The following is a 24472-nucleotide window of genomic DNA, read 5'->3' as shown; positions in this document are numbered from 1 at the left end:
GGATCATATAGCCAACCCGTTTTCTTACAAATTGCCTGTGGTAGCCGCTGTAGTAGAGTGGCGGAATTGAGTAGTTGCAATAATGGTCTACAGAGTTGCAGATGTTTACTGTCTGGCCTATTGGGACAAATAAACAAAGTTTGACGAGTCACAAAGCACACAGAAAATCTAGTCTTACATAGCAGATGGGGAGACTACTATGTAATCTTTCCAGGTATTGTGGATAATCTTTGCACTATATTAAACCCAGATGTAGTTGCTTAAAAGTTAGTTGAATTGTGAAAGCTGAAATTAAAATTTTGGTTTTTTTTTTTGTTTTGTTTTGTGTCATAACATTATAGACCAGTTGTCTGTCTTGTATTTGAGCAAGCCCTTTATGGATACATGATTTTGTATGCAATATAATGGTTACTTCTAACAGTCCACTTCATTGAGTCAGACAGATCTTTCAGATGTTGGAATATTCACTGTATCTGAAAGTGTATTTGTTAATATCACAGCCTTGTTAGAGAAGTTGGTAAGTTCTGGGAAGTCCCAAAGCTTACGGACATGTGTGCATAGTTCTCAGAATTGTAGTGTTTGCTTGAAAGTTGATTTTAAAAAACATGCCTGCTTAATCAGGTCTAAAGAATTATGGTTTGTCAGCAGTTCATTCCAAAAAAGGAAGAACGACAGTGTTCTATGAAAATGTCATCCATTCGGCTGTCAGCTGCGTCCCATGGTGCTTCCTTGGCTCAGTCAGTGTACTTTGATATGCAGTAGGCGTGCTTTGTGTACTCCCCACTTTGCCATGCAGAGTATGACAGGGTGTGGTTTTAGCTCTAAAATTCAATAAAATTAATCCAAACTTCTTCGCTTTTAGCTCTAAAATTCAATAAAATTAATCCAAACTTCTTCGCTATTAACATTTTCAGTGAGATTTTTTTACTAATTTGCCATTCATTTGTTCATATTAAAATTCACTTGCGGGGCTGGAGAGACGGCTCAGAGGTTAAGAGCACTGCCTGCTCTTCCAAAGGTCCTGAGTTCAATTCCCAGCAACCACATGGTGGCTCACAACCATCTGTAATGAGATCTGGTGCCCTCTTCTGGCCTGCAGGCATCCATGCAGACAGAGTACTGAAAATACTGTATACATAATAAATAAATAAATCTTTAAAAAAAAAAATAAAAATAAAATAAAATAAAATAAAATTCACTTGCATATGAATGAATGCATGCACATGTGAAAGGAGTGAAGAATACGGTAACTTAGCAAGCACACTTTATGTTCCCTCTCTCGCTTTGTGCTGATGAGGCACTTGTTGCTCTTGCTCTCTTGGGGCCAATGCCAACACAGTGTAAATTAATGTCGTTACACAAATAATTCTGAGGTTTAGACCCTTGAAGCATTTGTGGAGTTATCCAAGAAGGAGCCCATGGCCCATAGTTTTCTAGGAAAATAAGTGTTGATATAATTATTTGGGTAATTAGCTTTCTCATTTTGATTTTAAGAGGGGCTAGATCCACTTATAGCTTTGTGCTGGGTCAGATGAGTTCTCAGAATCGATCACAGGTAGTAAGTACCCTAAAGTGAGAGTGGGGTGCACATGGGCCTGAATTTATGGGAACATGACATTCCAAGAAAAGAGACTTAGAAAGTTGTGCCTGGGGTTGCCCTAAGATGATGTTGATTATGATAAGAGTCTGACTCTAAATTGGTTCATTTAGAAATTAACCTTCCTGTAGGCAGTACTATTTTTTAATTGATTTTCCTCCCTTTATTATGAGGTCTTTTTAAAAAATTTTTTGAGAATTCCAGGCATGTATATTATGTACCTTGATTGAATCCACCCCCATTTCATCCCCTCCAGTTCCTATCCCCACTTCTCCCTCCCAGTTTCAGGTCTACTTAGTGCTGCTTGTATGTGCATGCGTGTAGGGCCATCTGTTGGAGCATGGGCAGCCTCTCAGGGGCTGCATCCCTGAAGAACACTGACCCTTCCTCTCCCAGCAGTCATCAATTGCTAGTAGCTTCTCAGGAGAGTCTCCTAAAGACCCTTCCTAACCATCCAGCTGACATTGCTTTTGCTTACTGTCATGTGTACAGTCAACATCTCCCTCCGTAGGCTACTTTTTCTTTATTGTCATGAGGGAGGGTAAAGGAATCCATCATGTTTGTTCCCACAGAACCCTAAACTTCCTGCTCACACTTAGAGTTTTGTGCTAGTTTACTAAGACTACAGAGCGGTGTCTGATGCTCTCCCACGTGTGCTGGTTCTGGACTGCCCTGAACACTGCTCGTAGAGCATCTAGGACTGAGAAGATAGAAACAGCACGTGATCTTATAATGGAAAGTCACAGTTGCTGGGCTATGAAGTAGAGCCTGAGTGTGGCGTATATTAAAGGAGAATCTCAGGGTGAGTCAACGGGACACGGGAGAGCCCCTAACAGAACAGAAGAAGGGGAGCTTGGAACTGCAATCATCAGTGATTCTGAGAAAATGGAAGCAAACAACACAAAATGCAACCTTAACTCATATTTGTTTGCATCTATGTATTAAATACTGTGTTGGGCACAGAGACTGAAAGGCTTCTAACTAGAGTGGAAAGTTGAGGACTGTACCTTGCTGGGTTTTATTTTATAGCTGTCTATTTAGAAATCCAGATGCCAGCATTTGTTTACAAGTGTCTTTCGTTTTGATGGAAAAACTTAAGAGCAGTTTTCTTCAATTCTCCCATGGTCAAATGAGCAGATGGTAGAATCATATTTTATTATGTAGTCCCTGTTGATAGGGGTTACATTCAAAACTCTGTAAAACTTAGAAAATTGAGATTTAGTTGTCATTGAAATTCCTTCTGTTTAAAGTACAATTTTAAAGATACTTTAAGACTTAAATTCAAAGTAGAATACTTTGAAATCTTAGCATAGATTTTTCTCTCACTTGAGTCTAGAAACATCAGTGTGCATAATGAAATGGGAAAAGCCTAGGTTTCACAGGCCCAGCTATAGCTCAGTGGTAGGAAGAGCAGTGTTTACACACATAGCCCTGGGTTTGAGCCCAGGCAAAAATTAATTAATCAATTAGTAATTAAAATTAATACAAAAATACAAAACCCTACATTTCACCTAACTTGTCTCACTGACTCACTGTTTTCTCATGGTTAGGTGTCCTTTTGGGGTATAGTTTTATGGTAACAGGAAGGTTTGTAGAGAAAATGTTAGTGAATCAGCAGTTTTCAAAATAATTCCAAGGGAAAACGGAGGAATTTTCTTTGCTCAAAAGCATTTGTGTTGGAGAAAGCTGACTTAATATTTGTTTATATGGGACATCACAAGTCTTGACTGCAGACACACAGGGCAGTGCCCCCCTGGGGATTAGAGTATCCTGAACTCATCAGAGCAGAACTTGGGATCTTTTATTCTCTTGACTGAGGTGTGCTGCAGGGGTGCACTGTGGGAAGCTGACAGGAATCCCCTGCTGACAGAACAGTCTGCAGCCTTCTGCGTTGTTATCTGTCTAACATTGCTTTTTCTGTTTGTTTCTGATTTGACTTTCTTTTCATGGAAAGTTAGAAGTCATGATGTCATATAGACTATAAATAATGTAACTATTGTCTGCTGAAGTATCTGCTTTGGGAAAGGAAAAGGAGAGTATAAATTACTACTTATACAAAATTATCTGTTAGCTACTCATAAATCATCCAAACTGAAATACATTGTTGATGAGAGTTTTTTGTATCTAAATTGCAGATGTTGGGGACCAGCCAGGTGAGGTAGGTTACTCAGGCTCTCCTGCAGAAGCACCTCCGAGCAAGTCACCGTCGATGCCATCGCTGAACCAGACTTGGCCCGAGCTGAATCAGAGCAGTGAGGTTAGCAAAGCTTCCCTTTCTCTGCCTAAAATTAACTTGTTTATGGGAAGAAGTTTCAGACAAGATCAGTTCAGCACAGGCTTCCTCCAGTACGCACACAGCACAGGCTTCCTCCAGTACGCACACAGCACAGGCTTCCTCCAGTACGCACACAGCACAGGATTCCTCCAGTACGCACACAGCACAGGATTCCTCCAGTACACACACACACACACACACACACGCTTCCTCCAGTACACACACAGCGCAGGGTTCTACTATGCACACAGTCGAGAAGACCTAAAAAAGTGATAGAAAGAGTAGTAATCATGTGGCTTGTGAGTTTTTTGCACTGTGTACACTGTCATATGGTTTCCACCATCCATCCACACTAAAGCTTTGTGAATTAGGTAGGGCAGATGAATAAATTGAAAGTCAAAGAGGGAGTGACTTAACCAGATCTTGTGTCTCAGGAGACTCAAGAGCAAGATTTGGACACAAGTCCTTTGCTTTTTTATCAGCTGCCATGTCCACTGAATCTTCACAGTTGTATATGTAGGGTAGGTGAGGACACTTTTGCAATCATAGCATTAAAGTGATACAAGAGACAAGTCACTAGTGTAGCTTTCTGCATGAAAGAAGTATTTTCTGCAACCCAAACTATAATTAGTTTTATTTAAATATAAAATGGAGGCCAGGCGTAGTGGCATACATCTTTAATCTTAGCACTCGAGAGGCAAAGGCAGGAGGATCAGTGTGAGCTCAAGGCTACCCTGGTCTACATAGTGAGTTTCAGGACAGCCAGAACTATGTAGAGAGACCCTGTCTCAAAAGAAAATAGTAATAATAATACAAAATGAAGTATTTTTACCCTATTAACTATGACCAGTGGTATGCAAAACAGAATAGTGGCAAATGCACTGCTTCCCGAGTGCTTGGACTTAGGCTCTACATCAGTAAGGGAGCACTCTCAGCAGTAAGTGGAAGGCCTAGCACCCCATCCTTATACCCCTTGAGGTCCCTCTGAAGAACTGCTGTGCTCTGGCCACCTCCATTCTTAGCCTTTTAAGCAACTTTCCTTGTTAACTGAGTTTCCTATCTATAAAAATTAATTTGTTGACTTTAGGGAAAGCAAACCTTTGTGCTTTCCTGTCTTTTAAAGAAAAATATTTTGTTAAAGTCATGCTAGCTAATTTGGGGCTGCTGGGAAATGGAGAACTGGCAATTCTGTGTGTCCATAGCTCCTCCATTGCAGCACCATCTTCAGTCGTATGTAAACTGTTAGTTAGCTACATGCGTGTGAGGAGGGCGGAATGGAGCCTTGGAGAGCTTGCTAGTAGAGGTGCTTACGGATAGGGTTAGCATCATAAGGCTGCACTTGGACTTTTTGTCATGTTTTTAAAAGCAACGTTAAATTAGTGGAGTGCTGTCAGGCCATTATGGACAGTTTGTACACAAGTGCAACTCTTCCCAAGCATCAGGCTGCAGAGTCCATTCTAAAAGAATCAGATATGACCACTGATTGAGAGATGGGGATAAAAGTACTTTTTAGTTCTGATTTCAGGTACATGCGCTATCCCTCGCAAAAGATCCTAACAGGTTTTATTTTAAAATACTTTGTAAGAAGATCATAAATGACATAATTTTGTTGCTTTGCATAAAAGACCAAAAAGCTAGTGAGATAATGATTTAAACTGTTTTGATAATAGTTATTAAATATATAATTGGAATATAATATTTTATATTTAATAAAAATATATTTTATCTCCTACAAACTCTTAATATTTCATTGTCTATTTGTCACTGATGGATATAGATAAGGTGCTATAAGAGAAAACACTAACAATAATCCCTAACTTTTTAAAGCACTTTTGATACGCTAATCTGTTCAAAAGGCTCTTCTCCTAATGTAACTTCATAGTTCCTCACAACACTCCTATGAGGTAGATATTTCTAATTTCATGTTAAAGATGGAGAAACTGAAGCACAGAGGTTGTGTGACTCAGCCAGGTGTACACACAGCTCACTGGTATGCCAGGAGTCAGATGCCAGAGCCTGGTGCTCTGCAGGGCTGTCCTTGTCGTGGAGAGGAGACCACTGCCTTCCAGGGGCTTAGTTCTGCATGTAAGCTGTTTTCTAATATGTAGACAGTTCACTTCCTTCTAAATCCTTGCAACAACCATTATTGAAGAAGGAATTAATTATATTACCGAATTTGATAAATCCATTTCTTATGTGAAAGCTCATGATAAAAGTGAGCTGTTGTGATCTTTACTACAACTTTTAAATCACATTATTTTTCAAGTTAAAATAACCTGTAGGAAATGTTGCTAAATGCTTCTGTTAACCATTTTGTAGGTAATTTTCAGCAGTACTCTCATTTGCTGAAATCTAATTTCTATATGTCTGCTCACATTGAATATCACTATTTTAAATAGAAAGTTGAACTTTGAAGCATAAAAGTATATACTCTCCCAAATTGAATCATATAAAGGATTCTGGTTAATGAGGTAGTTGTGTCTGTGTGTAAGCATTCATGTGTATATATTGTATATGTGTAAGTAGTTGTTTCCCTCTTTAGAGGACTACTCATCACTTTAAGAATCAAATTCAAATGATAGTTTTGATACAGTTTTGATGTAAAAATTCTGTGCTGTTATTAAGATCTCAAATGGAATTTACTGTAATTAATGTTGACTTATCATTCCACCTATTTTAAGAGGTATGATATTTTTTTGTGTACCTCTTTTAGAAAAGTAGTTTTTCCCATGCATCTCCTGTATATAACACATACTCAGGTGCTTGATTTGCTCTCATGGCCGCATTCTGATTTTCCTAGCATGGGGAGGGTGCCTGATTGGCAGTTCTGTCTTGTGATCTGGCATGGCCCTGTTCGTAGTGCTGATCGCAGAGGTTGACTTGCTACAAATTGACAAATAAGCTCAAATGTTATTAATTCCAGAATTCTTTGCATTTTATCAGTGATATTTTATTAAATATCTATGCATATGTAAAAAGTATGTGCACCTACATAATGGAATCACCGTTCAGGGGCCGCACGGGCAAGTTGCGCTGAGTGCTCTATTTTATCAGGACTTCAGCTCCTGAGCTTCTTTAAATGAGTGTTTTAACTGGAGTTTAAACAGGATTTGAAGTTAAACTGTGTTCTAAACAAGACAACCCCTGTGCATTTCATCTTGGTTGCCATTTTCATCACTTATCCTTTGTTTTCTTTATGGTGTTTTGACTCTTAATTTTATAAGAGTTTTAATCTCATCTATAGAGATTGCATTAAAAATTTACCATACATTTGATTATGAAGAAAGTCATCTTATGTCAATAAGATGGCCCAGCATAGACATCTATGAAGTGATTGTGGAAATTAGAAACTACAGAAGTTTTTTAACCTGGGAATGCAGCTTACAGTGCAGCCTCTGAATGACTTTGCTGAGTCTTCTCCAGTGGTCTCTGCGCTTCTCCCCATGCTGACTTATCTCTCCTCTGTCTGTTCAGCAGTGGGAGACATTTAGTGAACGCTCTTCAAGCTCACAAACTCTGACCCAATTTGATTCTAACATTGCACCAGCTGATCCTGTAAGTCAATCACTTAGCTTGCTTGTTTGAAATTAATTTTATTAACCCAATTTCCATCATTATGGTTTTTATCGATATGCATGATTCAGTGTAGTGCTTAGAAGGAAATTTGGCAGGCCTTTTGATTTTTTTGTGTGCTCAATAGTGAAAGAACACTTTTGCTATTCTTTGTATTTTGATTAGAGAAAACTTTGTTTAAAATCTGGTACATGTGTCTGTAAGGAGTATTTTGTGACAGTTGATTTAGTTAGCCATGTTACCATCTGCTAAGTGTATGTTTTATTAAACATACTGCTTGTATCTATCAGTGGAGTAACCTTATGTAAATATTTTATGTGTATGCTTATACGTCATGTAACATGTACTCTATATGTAAATATTTATGCAGTATCATTTTTTAGTATTCCCAATAACACACCTTTTGTTTAATTGGTGTCTTGAGTTCTGGTAAAGAGAGTTGAGTTCAGCACAACAAAAGCAAACGGGTAGAGATCACTCCTGTGCCACAGAGCCTCTGTCTTGTCTTCTGTGATTTTCTGTGTCGCTTTTTAAAAAATGCTACAAAGTTCATATTCTGATTTTAAAAATAAATTTTGTCCCTATAGACTTATACCACTACCTGCCCCTCAGACCCTTAAAATCTTTTAAACTTAGCTGGAAATGATTCTTCTCACTATCCATTCCTTTGTGTGGTCTTTTTCTCTCGTTTCCTTTATGGAGGACACATGCTAGTAAGCATACTGTATGAAAAGAAGAAAGTAACTAGGGAGGAAGGAGAATGTAAAGGTAGCACTTTATTTAATGAGCAGAAAAGAAAGGTGCAGAGAGAGTGACACATGGCATTCGTGTCTGTGCCCCACTCCGCCATTGTTGAGGTCTGAACCAAGAGCCTGGTTCATGCCAGAACTGAGCTCTGTCCAGAACACAGGCGCATTCTTTTTAGATGCTTTTGATCAAAGACAGCCAGCGTATATCCATTTTAAAGGGTCTTGGTGTTTAATGTGGTTTGGGGGAAAGTGGCATTTAAAGAAAATACTGCTTCAGCAGTAAATTAATGAAATTTCGATGTGTTTTACAATTTTATAGAGGATGCTTTTATAGCTGCTGAATTCAATCCAAACATAATGTATGAATGGTTTAAAAATGTTAAGTCTATAATTTATTGTCTCTGGGGCTAGTTAGTATGTGGATTACTCATGCATTTGCTTCTTTTTCTACTGTGTTTAAACCTTGTCTTTGTTTTTAATTTCTGAAAATTCATGAAAAATAGAAAATATTGAGATTTTTGCTGCAGCCACAGTTCTGGTCCCCTGGGACGTGACAAGCTGTAGATTAAGAGTTACCTTTAAGTCTCTTTCAGCTTTAAGCTTTACTTTTATTACTCCCATTTTAGTTATTGTGTAGTTTAACTAATGCAAATGTTTTATAAACTAGCAATTTAAAAAAACTTGATTCATTTTCTAATACTTAAAAGGCAGGGAGAATAATTACTGATAGTGTTAGCGGTTTTCCAGACCAGGCAAGGACAGCTGCTGGGGCTTTTGATTATTTATTTGTTTGCTTTTGGCTTGATTTTGAGACAGAGTCTTGTGTAGCCCAAGCTAACCTTGAACTCTATTCCAGACTGGTGGGGAATGTAGAAAAAAAATTGATGTTCTTATATGTTAGAAATAAAGTCCAGATTCATGAGTACCAACTCTGGTGATAAAAACAGGGATGGTGGCAATTCCCAAAGTTCTAGCGCTTGGGAGGCTGAGACCCGTGGTTCTGGGCTACATAGAGAGAAACTGTCTCAAAAAATCAGGAAAAGACCCAAACTTTTTATATAGCTCAGTACTTTTTATCACTGTCTATAAGTTGACACAAGACTGAGAAAATAAGACATGGTTCATTGAGATTTTAAACTTGAATTTAGACTTCTGAATTTGGTCAAATACAGGTGATAGTATCTATGTGTGTTGCGGGGGGCGGGGGTGATAAATTTAAATCTTTATTCTCCAACCCATTTCCGTCCTCACTTTAGGTTCTGTATTAGGAAAACACTCTACTTTCAGTTAGTTGTATCCTCTTATATTAGTGTCTGACACTTCATTTACTACCTTAATGTTGCCAGTCTGCAGACTACAGCCTGTAGCCACACTCTCCCATGACCCTTTGTGAGGCTTGTATAAATAAAGATTGCAGTTAAGTGAATCAGGGCATGTTCAGCCGAATCACCATGGGGTAGGGGGAGCAAAAACAAACACACACTGCTGTTCTAGTTTGAATTTAATATTTTCATTTAATGGGGTGGTTTTAAAAACAAAATTTTGATAGTCATTTGCTGAGTAAAAGGTCTGTGAAAGCTCAGCCTGCTTTACTGACATTTGGCACCTCTTACACGGTGTCACACATCACAGCAGCTTCACAGTTCTCATGAGCTTCCAGGAGAATATGCCGCTAGGGTGAATGTGATCACCAAGGACATTCTAGACTGATGGCAAATGAAATGCTCTAGTCTTTGTTCTTGAGTGCTCTAGAGCTGAGTGGGTCAGCATATAAAAAGGCTTAGCTTGATCACCTGGTAGACCAGCACCTTTTCTGTGATATTCTACAGAAATGAAAGTTGCCAGAAGCAAGACTTCAATCTTCAACAAACCAATTTAATTACTGTTAGTTGATAATCATGATAATGCTGATTGTGTTAATTATCATGGTATATGGTACCATGAGGCAGCAGAAAGGATTGGGTAGCTCAACCCAGGGTGTTTGGGGAAGTTTTAGACAAAAGAAGATACATTATTTGTTGATAAGTCTTTTTTTTTTAAAGCTCAAGAACCCTTTTGTTAGCATTTAAGAGAAAAACAACAGGACAAGCAAGTTGTAACTCAGTGGTTCTCAGCCTTTCTAACACTGCAACTCTTTGATGTAGTTCTTGTCGTTGTGACCCCAACCATAAAATCATTTTCATTGCTACTTCTTAGCTGTAACTTTGCTACTGTTATAAATCATAATGTAAATACTTGATATGCAAGATATCTCACATGTAACCCCAGTGAAAGGGTTATTCCACCCCTAAGGGGTCACAACCCACAGAGTGAGAACCACTGATGTGATTCTTGGCAGCTCTCGGGAAGGTGAGAGATGGAGATGAGGAAGAAAAACATCATGGTTTTAAGCTAGGGTCTAAAAAGCTGGCAGGTTCAGCAGTGGAGGCTGGCAAGCATCTGCCTGGCAGGAGAGGAACAGATTTTGGAGAATTTTCCATCCAGAGTATCAGGGATGCCCAGTAACTAAGAGAAAAAGAGAAAGACGGGGAAAAGAAAAGTTAAGAAAAGGGGGCAGGCTGCAAGCTGGGGGTCATGTAAGTGCTTCCCTGTATGTCCTGATTGAGAGTGGGAGTTGGCAAAAGTAGACAGCAGCCTTCAGAGTAGAGCATATCGTGAGCAAGATAAGTTTTGTGTGGAGATAGCATATGGCACACATATGTGTTGGGGGAGGCTAGGGGTTAAAGAATGTAGTTGAATCCAGATGGAGACATCTCAGTAGGCCAGACTAAGATCAGCTTCACTTGGTTGTCAACTAGGAGCTAGCACCTAGTGCCAGAATGAGAGAGGTAAGGAAGGGCAACTGAGGAAGAAGACTTCGCTAACAGAGTGTGAAGAAGTTATGGGTCAAAGAGCTGATGAGCTCTTAGCACTAGAATGGAAAGGAGGCAGGATTGGATTAGATAGGAGGTCGTAATAGGATGGCAGGCATGTAGAAAATATGGAGAGATGAGCTTAATTGTGACAGTATAAAATGTTCCAAGTTATATTAATTAGGCTCCCAGCTACATGATATAAATGTGCAATTGGAAGTGGCTTTTGGATGATTTGATTAGGTAGAAGAAAGTGGGCAGAGCCTGCCTGCTACTGGTTTTTTAATGGTGGTGTGATGGGTTTTGTGGGGTTTATGGTTTTTGATTTGGAGACAATAGATGAGAGCAGAGAGAAAGTATGACCTTTTATAGCCATTCATGCTTCTCTATTGGCATATTAAAGTGAGTGCATTATCTGAGGTTAGGCCTGGTCATCCATGTCAGGTTCACCTGTATTTTGTGGTCTTCTTTGGGTGACAGAAGCCACTGGATTAAACCATCAGTAGTCAGTAATTGTGCAAGGACAACATGCTATTGAAATCTGATTGGTTGGTACAGACTTAGCATGCCTTTTGGAAAATTAAGGCCAAGGTTTTTTTTTTTTAACATACTTTGTGTGTAAATAAAAATACGTAATAAATTAGCTGATGGTTCACACCTTTAATCCTAGCACTTGGGAGTTAAAGGCCAGTCAAAACTACATGATGAGACTGATTTGTTTTTTGTTTTGTTTTGTTTCTTTAAAAGGCAATGAAATTATATTTATTTGAAAGATACAGCAAATTTAATGTTTTATCTCATAGCTTAAGAATATATGGAGGTGCTAGATAAAAGGCTTAGTAGTTAAGAGCTCATTCTGCTCTTGTGAAGGTTGGAATTTGGTTCCCAGCATCCAAGTTAAGCCATTCTGAGGGATCTGATGCCTCTGGCCTCGGTGAACACTAATACACATCCCCACACAGATATATGAGTCTGAGTTACTTTTTTATTTCTGTGACAAAGTGCCATGAGCAAGGCAACTGGTAAAAGAGAATTTAATTGGGCTTACAGTTCTAGGGGTTACAGTCCACGATGGAGCAAAGGCACGGCACTAAGTATTCAAACATATGAACCTGTGGGGGCCGTTCTCCTTCAAACCACCACATAAATAATTAAAAATAAATCTTTAAAAATGAAACAAAAATTATAAAAATATAGTTAAAATGGAAAAATCATTTTAGAGGGGAATAAATTAACCTAACTTTAGCAATTAAAATATCAATTGTAATCATACAATTAAAAATCCATTCAGTGAGTGTATTGAAAATTTTGTGTCCAAGACAACAATCTGTGCAAAAGGGACACATTTGCAAACTTTGGAGATGATATCGTGTGTAAATGTCTAAACTTGGAACAGGGGAATACGTATTTGTAAAAGTGTCACAGGCACAAATATTTTAATGGTTTAATTATACTAAAAATAAAATACAAAGAATACTAAGTATATTAATCATGCACTGGGAAAATGCTATAAAGTGTATTTTTTAAAACTATCATTTAGACACAAATCAATATAAAAGATACATACACACAGAAACTACAAGGAAGAAGTACAAACATGCTCAAATCATCAGAGAATACAACCAACTTCAGTGAGAAGCCACCAACACCTACCAGGTTAGCAAAAACAAAAATTCTGGCAATATAAAAACAAAAAAATCTTTAAACTAAGATCTTATTAATAAATCCACATTTTTATAATCATAAATATGGCATTGACTTAAATGTATTATTTTCAGTATTTTTTGAGAATGCAAGAGAAATCAGAACATTCACTTGTATATAATATTAATCTTTTAACTCTAGTTTTAAAGGTACAGCGAAAGATGTGGTTCGGATTTATTGGTTATTTACATGAATCCTGGTTAGATTCTCACTATAATAGGAACAGGAAATTACTCTAAGAATTTTGTCATTGTAATAGCTGTGACAAATTTCTTGTAAATTGTTTAAGACAAAAAGAGTAAGTCCACAGCCTGTAAAATAAAAGGCGCGTGCCGACGTGTCATTGTCCCTTAAGGGTTTGCTGTTCACTCAGCCGCATTACTAGATGCTCTCCTTTAAGGACGGCACGAGGAGCATAGGAGGCGCCCACCTTCCTCCCGGCTTTCCCAGAGGCCCCAGCTGCAGAGCTGGCCTCCTTCCTAGGGCTCCTCTCTGCCGTCCTTCTGGTCCTCAGTCTTTCCTCTGTCGTCACCCTCTTTTCTTGGCCTTTGCTCTTTCCTTCCTTTCAGAAGTCACTGCTGTCAACTTTACTCTTTTGAAGTCGCCTCTCCATAAGTTTAGACATATTTGATGTATTGCAGTCATAAACTCCCAACATGTTAGTTGGGGAGGGGTCCTCCTTGTTCCTTTAAAGTAGTGTATTCCTTTATGGATAGGAGACATTTATTGTACCTATAATTGCAGTAGGACAGACTTCTAGCTATTCTTGTTTTGTAGGTTAAAAAAAGCAAAATTTTCTTAAGCAGTTTAGCAAAAAAAATTTTCATTCGTCACTTAACTTTTGAGTTGTCATGAAATATTTTAATTTACCTCAAAGGTTAACATTTATCTAATCCCATCAAATCTTTGCAGTTTGTTTTTATATATTGTTTTGAACTCTGTTTTTAATAAGCAATTTTCATGAAATCTTTAATCATTCAATTTAAAATTACATTATGAAATCAAATTATTGAGCGTGTAAACTTAATTTTTTAAATTGAGCTTTTAATTTTTAAAGATGTCCTGTCTGCTTTACTGTGAATGAGAAAGGCTGTGCAGGAGCTTTCTGTGCTGTCAGTCTTCAGGGTCCCGTGACTGCTAATGCCTGTTCTGTATTTGCTTCTTTTGTCTCTAGGACACTGCTATTGTCCATCCAGTTCCCATTCGCATGACTCCGAGCAAAATTCACATGCAGGAGATGGAACTGAAAAGAACGAGCAGTGGTAAGGATGCCCGGCTCGGCTTGCTGCTGGAGTGTAGGAGTTAGTCTTCAAAGGGTGGAGTCTCTTTCATAAATGATCTTGTTTTGTTTTGTTTTTTTGAGGCAGGGTCTCATTTCATAGCCTTGGGATTCCTGGAACTCTCTCTGTAGGCCAGGCTGTCCCTGAACTCACAGAGAGCTACCTGCCTCTGCCTCTAGAGTGTTGGGAGTAAAGGTGCACTCCACCACACTAGTAATGGTTGCTTTTTCTTTTAACTTAGTACTTTTCTTCAATTGTGGATGCCCCCAGAGCTGCACCTTTAAATAAATGTCACTTTTAAAAAGAATTTTTTTTTTACCATATAAAGCTTTAAAATGGGGTGTTTAAGGGGTAATTTTACAGAATAAATAAGGTCATTTGAAAATGAAACTCTTCTGATATTCTGGAGTCTGGGGTTTTTCTGTGGTTATTGTTTAGATGTATTTTATTTTATATGTATGAGTATTTTCCATGTGTGTGTATGCAGCTTGTGTGCTTGGTACCTGACGAGGTCAGAAGAGGCCATTGGACCTGGAGTTAGAGATTGTGATGAGCCACCATGTGGGCTCTCACTGTGTAGCTCAGGCTGGCCTCAAACCCTTGACCTTCCTGCCTCAGCCTCCCAAGTACTTCAGGGCCATGTGCAACACCATGCCTGGCTTAGTAAAGGTTTCTTGGAAAATAGATTGTCTGTATAAGTCAGCATTAATACCATTGTTACCTGTGATAAGGATACAATTAACCAAGTGAAAATGCAAAGCTTTCCATAAACAGATTATATCAGTTTTATTAAAATGAGTGTGTTGTCTTATGACACTCTTTACAATATCTAAATGAAGTCTTATATGTTAATGTGATCTCTTATGAATTTTATCAATGCAAATGTCTGTCTCTTGTATTGTTGCCTCTTAATTCTCTGCTAGATCACACTAATCCCACAAGTCCATTACTTGTGAAAACATCTGACCTTTCGGAAGAAAGTAAAATCAATTCATCAGTAAAATTTCCTTCTGGAAATACTGTAGGTAAGTGAAAGATAGCATCATATCTCACATTTGAGTTCAGTAAATAAATTTAGAGTCTGGGGAATTGAAGTATTTATCTATTAGCACTGTATTCACTGCATAAAATAGGGACAGTAGCTCTTCAAAACCTACTACCCTGTGTTTGCCACCTACTTCAGGGCAGGCTTCTTGTTTGCCTTCATTCCCTGTGTATCCCATTAGCTCTTCCCCAGGTACTCCTTTCTTGGTTTTTCACAAAATATTGGTTATGCATTCCTTCATGCAGCCATGGTAATAGGTTCCAATCTAGGGAGTGGGGATTTAACAGTAAACAAAACAGAGCAAGTCTTCATCCGTATTGAGTTTATAAGAGAGATTGTGCTGGGATGGGTTGACTCTGACATGAAAAGAAAACTGATTGCATGGTAGAAATTAAACTCTGGAAAGGGGATGAGAGCGTTGTTTAAATGCGATCAAAGAATGCTTTATTAGAAGATAACATTTGACTTAAAATTTGAAGGAGCGGAGTGACAGCTCTGTGACTTGTGGGAATGATGACTGAAATGCAGGCAGCTGCCAGTGTGCAGCCCTCAGGCAGGAAGCCGGGTCTGCAGAGAAGCAGGCGGTGGGTGCCATGCAGTAGCCAGTGTGCTAAGCAGAGGCAGCAAGGGAGAGAAGAATGTAAGAAATTGTAGCATTTTCACTCTTTCTAATGGTGTGAAGAGTCACTGGAGAGTTTCCCATGTAGGAGTGACAGGAGACCTGCCCTTCCTTTTTGAAAGACTCACCCTGCCTGCTCTAGCTCCAGACCAAAAGTTGGCAAATGCTGAAATAGGAGATAGTTAACAATGGTGACTTGGGCTAGAACGGGAGTGGTACAGGTAGTGAGGAGTGGCCAGATTTGGACTATACTTTGTAACCTCTATAGAAAGGCTTTGCTTACCTGTGTGGCAGTAGCAAAATGGCATCACCTGAACTCTTGGCAGATTGTAAGAAAAGGAAAGGCATACTATGAATCTAGCTTTGCATGTGATGGTAGATGGGGGCATGGATGGGTTTGTGTTTAGACATGACTCTGTTCTCTGAGTATCTCATGTCTACGCAAATACTTTAAATTTGGAAAAAGAAAGTGGAAACCAGAAGCATTCAGGGCCCAAAGTGTTTCATATAAGGAGTAGTCAATCTTATAGTTAGGATTTTGTATGAGAAGAAATTGTAAGATGTGTGTGTATAATTTTTATGATTTATTTTGAATATTTCTATCTCATTAGATATTTTATCTAGATTGTAACTTGTTCTGTCTACTGTATACGTATGCATGATGTATTTGATTTTTAAAGTTGGTAACACTGGAATGAACTATTAGCCTATTTAGCAGCCTTTGAATGTCTATGATTTGAAGCAGTGAAACAGTCTATTACTTAGGTTTGTGGTAGAGAGAGTAAAAGACAAAGAAATGAACATTATTAACTAGGGTGTATTTATTTCCCAGCAGATGGGTACAGTAGTTCAGACTCTTTCCCTTCTGACCCGGAGCAGATTGGAAGCAATGTAACTCGTCAAAGGTCAGTATTTATATCACACTGTGTGGCGATCTCCCCATGCACTTTAATATTTAAAGTTACTTAGGGCTAAGCACAAAGTATGTGCTCTCTGAAATCTGTTTAATACCTATTTGATTATGTAAAAGACAAATATTTTGGTTCTACTTGTTAAAAAATAAAAGGGAACCCTTATTGTTAGTATTGTTTTTGTTTTTATGTGTTTTATGAATGGTCCAAAAAGGGCTGATAATTTCTTAGCAATAGACGTTAATGCAACCCTTTGTGTCAGCTATAGAACAGTGAGAGTCTAAGTGATAAGCATACGATTCTGTGATAAGTACACCAGAACATTGTTTTAAACACCCAGAGCATGTCCAAATGGGAGCTGCCTGCTCACTCTGCAGCCTAACAGGCACAAACAATACATGGACTAAGCAAAGGATGATGGTGGAGGTTTGTCTGCATGGGCCTTACTATCTGCTCAGACATATAGGATAGATGGAGCTTTTACTTCTCATACTTTGTAGATGTTGAATATCCCTTTGCTTGTTAGAGAGAGAGATGAGCATCCCCCCTCCCAAATTTCCAAGGAACTTAGAAAGTCAGAAGACCGTTTCCTTTCTTTGATGTAAGGAGTTCTCATGTGTTTCTTAGAGTTCTCAGCTATTTTGGTGTTTGTTCTTTTTATTCCTGTATGTGAACATCTGTTTGTCAGAGCCCTTTCAGACTTTGATCCCAAAGAACAGAATCTCTAGGGCTAGTTGAACTTCAGTATAGTCACCTCTAAAGTGGGGAATCTTTGGTACACCATTCAAGCACCCCATAGTGTGGCCAGATTATATACCACATTCGAGCTGTTGAAGAGTAACCATGTAGAGGTTCTCTGTTTTGAAAATAGGTTTTCAGGCCAGTGTTGAATGCAAGGAATCGCAAGAGATTCATGGTCTTCTTGATGAAAACAAGTCGACGTAGCTTCTAATTTTTAGCAAGTTTGTTTATGACTTTATAAAAAAGTTGTTTAGCACATTAAATAGTCATTTGTTTCTGACACAGCATAGATAGTGCTACTCTTAGTAATTGTAATACCTTCATAGGTGCTGCTTGGTAAAGTGTCATTCTGATAAGGTCTGTGACTGTTCATCCAAGTTTGAATGCTTAAAAAGGATCAAGCTCCAGTATTGACATAACCAGTTATGATGGGTAACCTTTGCAGGTCTCATTCAGGAGCATCACCTGATAACACTGCGCCACCACCTCCCCCTCCAAGGCCACAGCCCTCTCATTCTAGATCATCATCCCTAGATATGAATCGGACCTTTGCAGTTACCACAGGTAGGAAGGGGCTAGGGGATCCTAATGTGCATTAATCAGGGGCTGGAGCGATGGCTCAGAGGTTAAGAGCACTGACTGCTCTTCCAGAGGTCCTGAGTTCAATTCCCAGCAACCACGTGGTGGTTCACAACCATCTGTAATGAGATCTGGTGCCCTCTTCTGGCCTTCGTTTCTCTTAATATATCTTATTTTTTACATTTGAGAAAAATAAATCAAAGATATCAAATGATCCCAGCACTCAGGAGGCAGAGGCTGGTGAATCTCTGAGTTTAAGGCCAGCCTGGTTTATAGACCTAATTCCAGGTCAGCCAGGGCTACACAGAGAACATATGTCTCAAAAAAAGTAGTAATAATAATAAAATAAAAACATCAAATGAAAAATACTTTTTTTAAAGTGGGGAGAATGTTGTTTTCCTAGCGACTAAAGTGTTGTTGAGTACAAATAATAATGGTAGAATTTGAGAGATCCCACAGGAAATTTGAAAAGATGTTTTTACATCTGTATTGGGGGTGTGTTGTAGGGGACAGCAGAGAGGAACCATGACTCTGGGATTTTAATGTTTTTGCAACTACATAGACTGAAATAAAGAAGCAAGGGCAGAGATGGTGTTTTAATTGGTGTGATTAAAGGCTGTGATAGTGAGGGAAAATGTAAGTAATCAACTATTGGACTTTTGGACCTTTGAGCCAAGAAAATGGAAGTACTGAGAACTGTTTACACGGAGATGGTAGTTTAAGTTAAAGGGACGTTTTAGAGACTTTATCTGGAAGCTAAAGAGCAATCAGAAAGACAGAGGAGAAAGCAAGAACAGGTTACTGTTAAGGAAATACGCAGGAGCTTGTCAACAGTCCTCATGTAGTGGAGGTGACAAGAAATGAAGTTGGAAGAGAGGCCATGAAGTTGGACCATTAGGTCACGTGTAAGGCTTTTGTTTTGGAATTTGTTTTAAAATGGTCTCATGAGGCTAGCTGGCCTCAAACAAATTATAGGTATGAGGCACCATGTCATCTGATCAAACCAGAGCTTCAAGCAAGCTAGGCATCTACTCTACCGTCGTACTATAGCCTCAGCCCCTGGGAAAGTTATCAAGTGCTCTTAGAAATGTTTTATCATGTGGGCACATTCACCTGTTTTTCTGTAGTAGCATAGTTCCCTAGTCACTAAAGAGATTGGTATATTCTCACAGGACAGCAACAGGCTGGAGTTGTTGCCCACCCTCCTGCAGTGCCTCCAAGACCTCAGCCCTCACAGGTACTTCTCTACGTTCTTGTTAAAAATGACAGTTAACTGCTTTTCTTGGGATCAGTTTCTGTCTTAGATAATTCATTCTATTTATAATTATCTGTAAGGTCAGCACTTAGTCAGTGACATTAAGTATTCTCGGAAGCTAAGGATTCCAATAATAATTTGGGTTACTAAGAAATAAATAAAGCTGTTTTTAGCAGAAAACCAGTGTGTTAGGAGATGGATATATGTGATGTCCTGGGTCCAGCACTGACTCGTAGACAGAATCCACTATATCTTCCTGAACATTTGCATCCCTTCTAGGTCAGAACTGGAGTGCATCCATAGACATATTTATAGACTAGCTAGGGACAGCCTTGGTGGCACGCAAAGTTAAAATGCGTGTTGAGAAGTCCAGGTGAAATGAAGGAAGGCAGACCCAGAAGATAAAGAGGTACTTCAGAAAGCACATTCCAAAGAAAAAGAATGATGTCTGCAGAGCCATGGAGATATGTTACACACACACACACACACACACACACACACACACACACACACACACACACACACTGCACACATATACATATATGGTTAAAGATGTTGACATCTTATTGAGAGAAAGCCAAGTAAAGTACAGACTGACAGACTGTGTGCATCTGTATTGGGGACATTCGCTAAAAGTGTTACAATATGAAGAAGATCACCACCCTGTGACACTGGTGACGCTAATGACACACGTTTCTGTGTTCTAACCCATTGTACAGGCACCCGGTCCCTCGGTGCATCGCCCAGTGGATGCCGATGGTCTAATAACTCACACTAGTACCTCACCTCAGCAGATACCAGAACAACCAAATTTTGCAGATTTCAGCCAATTTGAAGTATTTGCTGCATCAAATGTAACTGAAGAACAAGACAATGAAGCCGAGAAACATCCTGATGTCTTGCCAGTGAGTTTCTGGAGTTCAGCTCCTTTGTGACAATCTCTTCCCTTATGCTATAAAGAGGACTCTTAAAAAAGCAGATTAAATTAGCAGAGGCTTAAGTAAAACACCTGCTGCTGACTCTTTTGGAGGCTGTGTATTCCCTAGATCTATGCCTCTCAGCTACTTTATTGGCCTTTAAGGTCTGATCCTTGCAATATGATAGTTAGTAAGATTCAGGGGTCATGGCCAGGGTTAGGTATGGTGTGAAATACACTTACCCCTGGTCCTGGTTAATACTGCTAAAAGTAATGCTAAGCATCTGGTTGTATGAATTGATGAAGACTTCCATAGGATAAGAAGCTGTTTACCAAAGCTACACACTTCAGCAACACACAGACACACAGACACACACACACACCAGCACTCTCAAAAACACCACCGTGCCAAACTTAGTCTTTATATATTATTCTAGGAGACTGTAGTTTTAGTGGTCAGGAATCTGTGGCATTGTCTATATGAATCTCGGATTTAAATCATTGAAAATATATATGTGGAGTTGGAAGGAGAAAAGTAGTACTGACATCTCCATTCTGATTGCTCCAGCTGTTGCACCTCTAACAGATGGAACAACCCATGTTAATTTGACTGGCATAACCTGAAGATTTCATGGGTCTGAACCACAGGGAAGCTCTTATTGGCAACCCCTTTAGCTCAACTGGCTCATTAGGGGAATGAGCTGTGCCTCAGAATGGACTGTGCCTCAGAAGGTGGTGGTGGACATGGGGGCAGAGGTAGATGTGCCCCGGAGACTGTTGTTCATTTGCTTGGATGGATGTCTCTGTCTCTGTCTCTCTCTCTCTCTCACACACACACACACACACACACACACACACGCACGCACGCACGCACGCGCACGCCCCAGTCCCAAGAGACTCGTCTCCCAGCAGCCAGCATGGTCAGTTCCATGACGTCTCTGCTCTCAGGTCTTGATTTCCAGCTTCAGTACTAGGGAAAGTCATCTGGCAGTGTTTTCTCAGTGTGGTTCATCCTACCTCAGATTTTCTGTCAGTATGAACAGCTCCTAACATTTTACTTTGTTAAATGTTCTGTGCTTTGCTATGTGTAATTATGTAGTAATGAGATACTATATCCGTCTCTAGGCTGAAAAAGCTTCTGACCCCGCAGGCTCTCTTCGGGTTGCCCAAACAGACGGTAAAATCGAAGAAAAGACAGCTGCTAGTGTTCCTGCCAATGTGGTATGAAAAGTCTTTTTATAATGTGGACAGTTTTGTGTGCATGAGGGGACTACCAGGATGCCTGTGGAAATAAAGTGGGCTGAGCCTGGTGTGGTTGCTGCACAGAGGCAAGAGGGTCACGAGCTCCAGCCTCAGCTGCATGATAATAAGCACCCATTCCTGTTTTCCCTTAACTGTTGCCACAGATACATAAATTGCATTAAAATGAGACAAGTAACCTCCTTTTTTAACAGCAAGTGGCTTTAAAAAGGCAATTGGTGTTAGCAAAATGCTAATTAAGTCTGAATGTCACTAAGAATGCTCATTTCTCTTGTTTTTTAGAGCAAAGGCACAACACCTCTGGCTCCACCACCTAAGCCTGTCCGGAGAAGATTAAAGTCAGAAGATGAGTTACGGCCAGATGTGGATGAGCACACACAGAAGACAGGCGTCTTAGCTGCTGTCCTTGCCTCACAGCCTTCTATTCCCAGGTAATCCTGGCTATTCCTCAGTATATTTAATTACCAACAACAAAGCACAATTAAAAACCAGACAGAAAGAAAAAAAATCTGTTCTTTGGTCATGCAGAAACTCTTATAGCACGTTCTGGGGCTGGTGGAATGGCTGTGGGGAAAGTGCTTTTCACCTGGCAACCTGAGTTCAAACCCAGGACGCACATGGTGGATGGAGAGAACCAGCTTCTGCAGGCTGTCCTCTGACCTGCCCACATGTGCCATGTATATGGAGGTCAGAGAACAAGAGTTCTCTCCTAAGAGTTCATCTTCTTCCATGCTGGTTCCATGGAACAGACCAGAGTCATCATGCCTATGTGGCATGTGCCCTTCCCTCCTGGGCCATCTTTTTGGCCCAGCTTTTATGTTTCTGAGAAAAGAGAAACAAAGACACGCAGCAGCAACAGTATGGCCCACAAAGACAAAAAGATTCATTGCCTGGCTGTTTATAGAAAGAGTCTATAAGTACATGATCCAGGCTTTTCACTCCATGAATTCAACAGAATAACTATAATAACTAAAGTAATAGCTATGGTCTTGGGCTTCTGTAGCTTACATATTCTCCTTGTCATTGGAACAGCAAGTGAAGCTGTTCCTTCTTCTCTGCTTGGAAGTCAGTGGCTGTAAACAGAGTTTCTGTCCCACCAGGCCCCATAGCCATTCAGTCCCAAGTAAACACACAGAGGCTTATATTAATTATAAACTGTTTGACATATTGCTCAGGCTTATTAGTAACTAGCTCTTACAACTTAAATTATTAACCCATAATTCTTATCTATGTTTAGCCAAGTAGCTTGGTACCTTTTATCAGTAAGGCATTCTCATCTTGCTTCCTCTGTGTCTGGCTGATAACTGCATCTCTGCCTTTCATCTTCTCAGAATTCTCCTAGTCTGATCCCCACACCTAAACTTCCTACCTGGCTACTGGCCAATCAGTGTTTTATTAAACTAATCAAGTGGCAAATTTTACAGTGTACAAGAGCATTATCCCATAGCAAGTAGGAGTAAAGGATTAAAGACAGAAAAGAAATGAAGAGTGTCTTTGTCCCTGTGTCTTCTCAGATCTGTGGGGAAAGATAAAAAGGCTATCCAGGCATCAATTAGACGCAATAAGGAAACCAACACCGTTCTGGCCAGATTGAATAGTGAATTGCAGCAGCAATTAAAGGTAATGTCATGTCTGAGTCTTAGCTTTTGTGAATGTAAAAAATTTTACATTTTGCAGTTTTGGGGAATTGGAACTGATCCAATAACAAGATGTCAGTCTGAAACTTTCCCAGAATAGAAGTGTGTAAACTGTTGATTTTTAATACTAAAAGGAATTTCTTAACACAGTTCTGGTGCACATTGTGTTATCCTGCATATGTAAGACATCACTAGTTCTATAATATTGTTAACTTCCATGAAGAAACTTCAAGAAGAAAAGTGGACTTCAGTACCTCCAAGAGTACATACATGGTGGCTCTATGTTCCATGTAATATGTAGGCAACTGCTCTGTTACCAGTTTATCCTTTGATCAGAGACAACTCAGATTCAGTAATAGGAATTTAAACCAGTCTAATGAAGACAGAGTGGGAAACTTTAAACCATCTTGTATGTGAAAAAAGAAGGGGCTGGAGAGATGGCTCAGCAGTTAAGAACTCTGACTGTTCTTCCAGAGGACCTGGGTTCAATTCCCAGCAACCACATGGCAGCTTACAACTGTCTGAAAATCCAGTTCCAGGGGATATGACACCTTCACACCAATACACATAAAATAAAGTTAAATAAATCATAAAAAATATTTTTTAAAAAAAGATGAATCTTAAAGTACTATTTTATGGTCAATAAGGTAGCTCAGCAAGTGAAAGCACTTCCCTGCCAGCCTGCTCATCTGTGCTCCACAAAAGTTGTTCTCCAGCCTGTACATACACTGAGGCATATGTGCTCACACACACACTATTAATAATAATTTCTAAGATTCTGAATGAAAAACAAATCCTTGTGAGGTCAAATATCATCATCAGAAGAAAGAATTCATGTTAACAAATTCATATACAGTTAAGGCTTTATTCAGAATTTGTGTAATAATACCCATCCGCTACAATTACTGGCTTTTCTAACAATTAACCTAAAAGCATTTTATTACCTGGTTTTGTCACCAGAAATGGCTTTGAATTGGTAGGCTTGTGTTTTCCTATTATGAATGTACAAATTGCCTTCCAAGGTGAACTAGTTTCAAAATAGGAATCAGTGTGTCTTTCTCTTGACAAATACAGTTGTTAGCATGAAGCAGAGATAGTGTTGGATTTCTTTCTGCTTTCAACATGACTTGGACTTTGCGTCTTTTCCAGGATGTTCTGGAGGAGAGAATTTCCCTGGAAGTTCAACTGGAACAACTTCGACCGTTCTCTCACCTATAAGCCAATTGCCGTTAACTGTGAACATGCCTATTTGGAAGCAGTTTTGGGTTCAGAGCCTATTTGGAAACCCAAACATTCAGCTCACTGCTTAATTGAACATTAAATTTTATGATTCTGTTTTGCCCTATATGTTCACCATTGTATTTAAGTATCTTTTATTTTTTAATTTCAACAATAAAAGGGTTAGGAGGACTTTTTCTGGAGGACACATTGTGTTTGTTGTCGTGCCTCACCCTTCCTGTACCATAGCATGACATAGCA

At 39.3% G+C, this 24472-nt stretch overlaps 1 protein-coding gene across 12 annotated transcripts in view; it reads left to right on the top strand.

Annotated features, from left to right (window-relative positions):
* Reps1 (RALBP1 associated Eps domain containing 1) overlaps positions 1-24414 on the top strand; it is a 73827-nt gene extending 49413 nt beyond the window's left edge. For 4 of the 12 annotated variants that reach the window (XM_087911635.1, XM_087911627.1, XM_048425210.3 and 1 more), the window contains exons 9-20: positions 3733-3854; positions 7347-7427; positions 13925-14012; positions 14954-15055; positions 16527-16599; positions 17792-17910; positions 19098-19162; positions 19900-20085; positions 21222-21317; positions 21639-21787; positions 22871-22976; positions 24143-24414. In XM_087911635.1, the coding sequence (XP_087767761.1) occupies positions 3733-3854; positions 7347-7427; positions 13925-14012; positions 14954-15055; positions 16527-16599; positions 17792-17910; positions 19098-19162; positions 19900-20085; positions 21222-21317; positions 21639-21787; positions 22871-22976; positions 24143-24211 (1256 nt within the window). In that variant the 3' untranslated portion in view covers positions 24212-24414. The remainder of the gene's footprint in view (positions 1-3732; positions 3855-7346; positions 7428-13924; positions 14013-14953; positions 15056-16526; positions 16600-17791; positions 17911-19097; positions 19163-19899; positions 20086-21221; positions 21318-21638; positions 21788-22870; positions 22977-24142) is intronic. The other 8 variants (XM_087911645.1, XM_087911634.1, XM_087911641.1 and 5 more) reach the window with 5 other exon arrangements.
* Positions 24415-24472: the final 58 nt, after the last annotated feature.

This window comes from Myodes glareolus, chromosome 1 (genome assembly GCF_982192425.1).
Source record: "Myodes glareolus chromosome 1, mMyoGla1.1, whole genome shotgun sequence".
Taxonomy (NCBI): Eukaryota; Metazoa; Chordata; class Mammalia; order Rodentia; family Cricetidae; genus Myodes; species Myodes glareolus.
The sequence above is the reverse complement of the archived record's forward strand: the minus strand, read 5'-3'. Positions and strand labels throughout refer to the sequence as shown.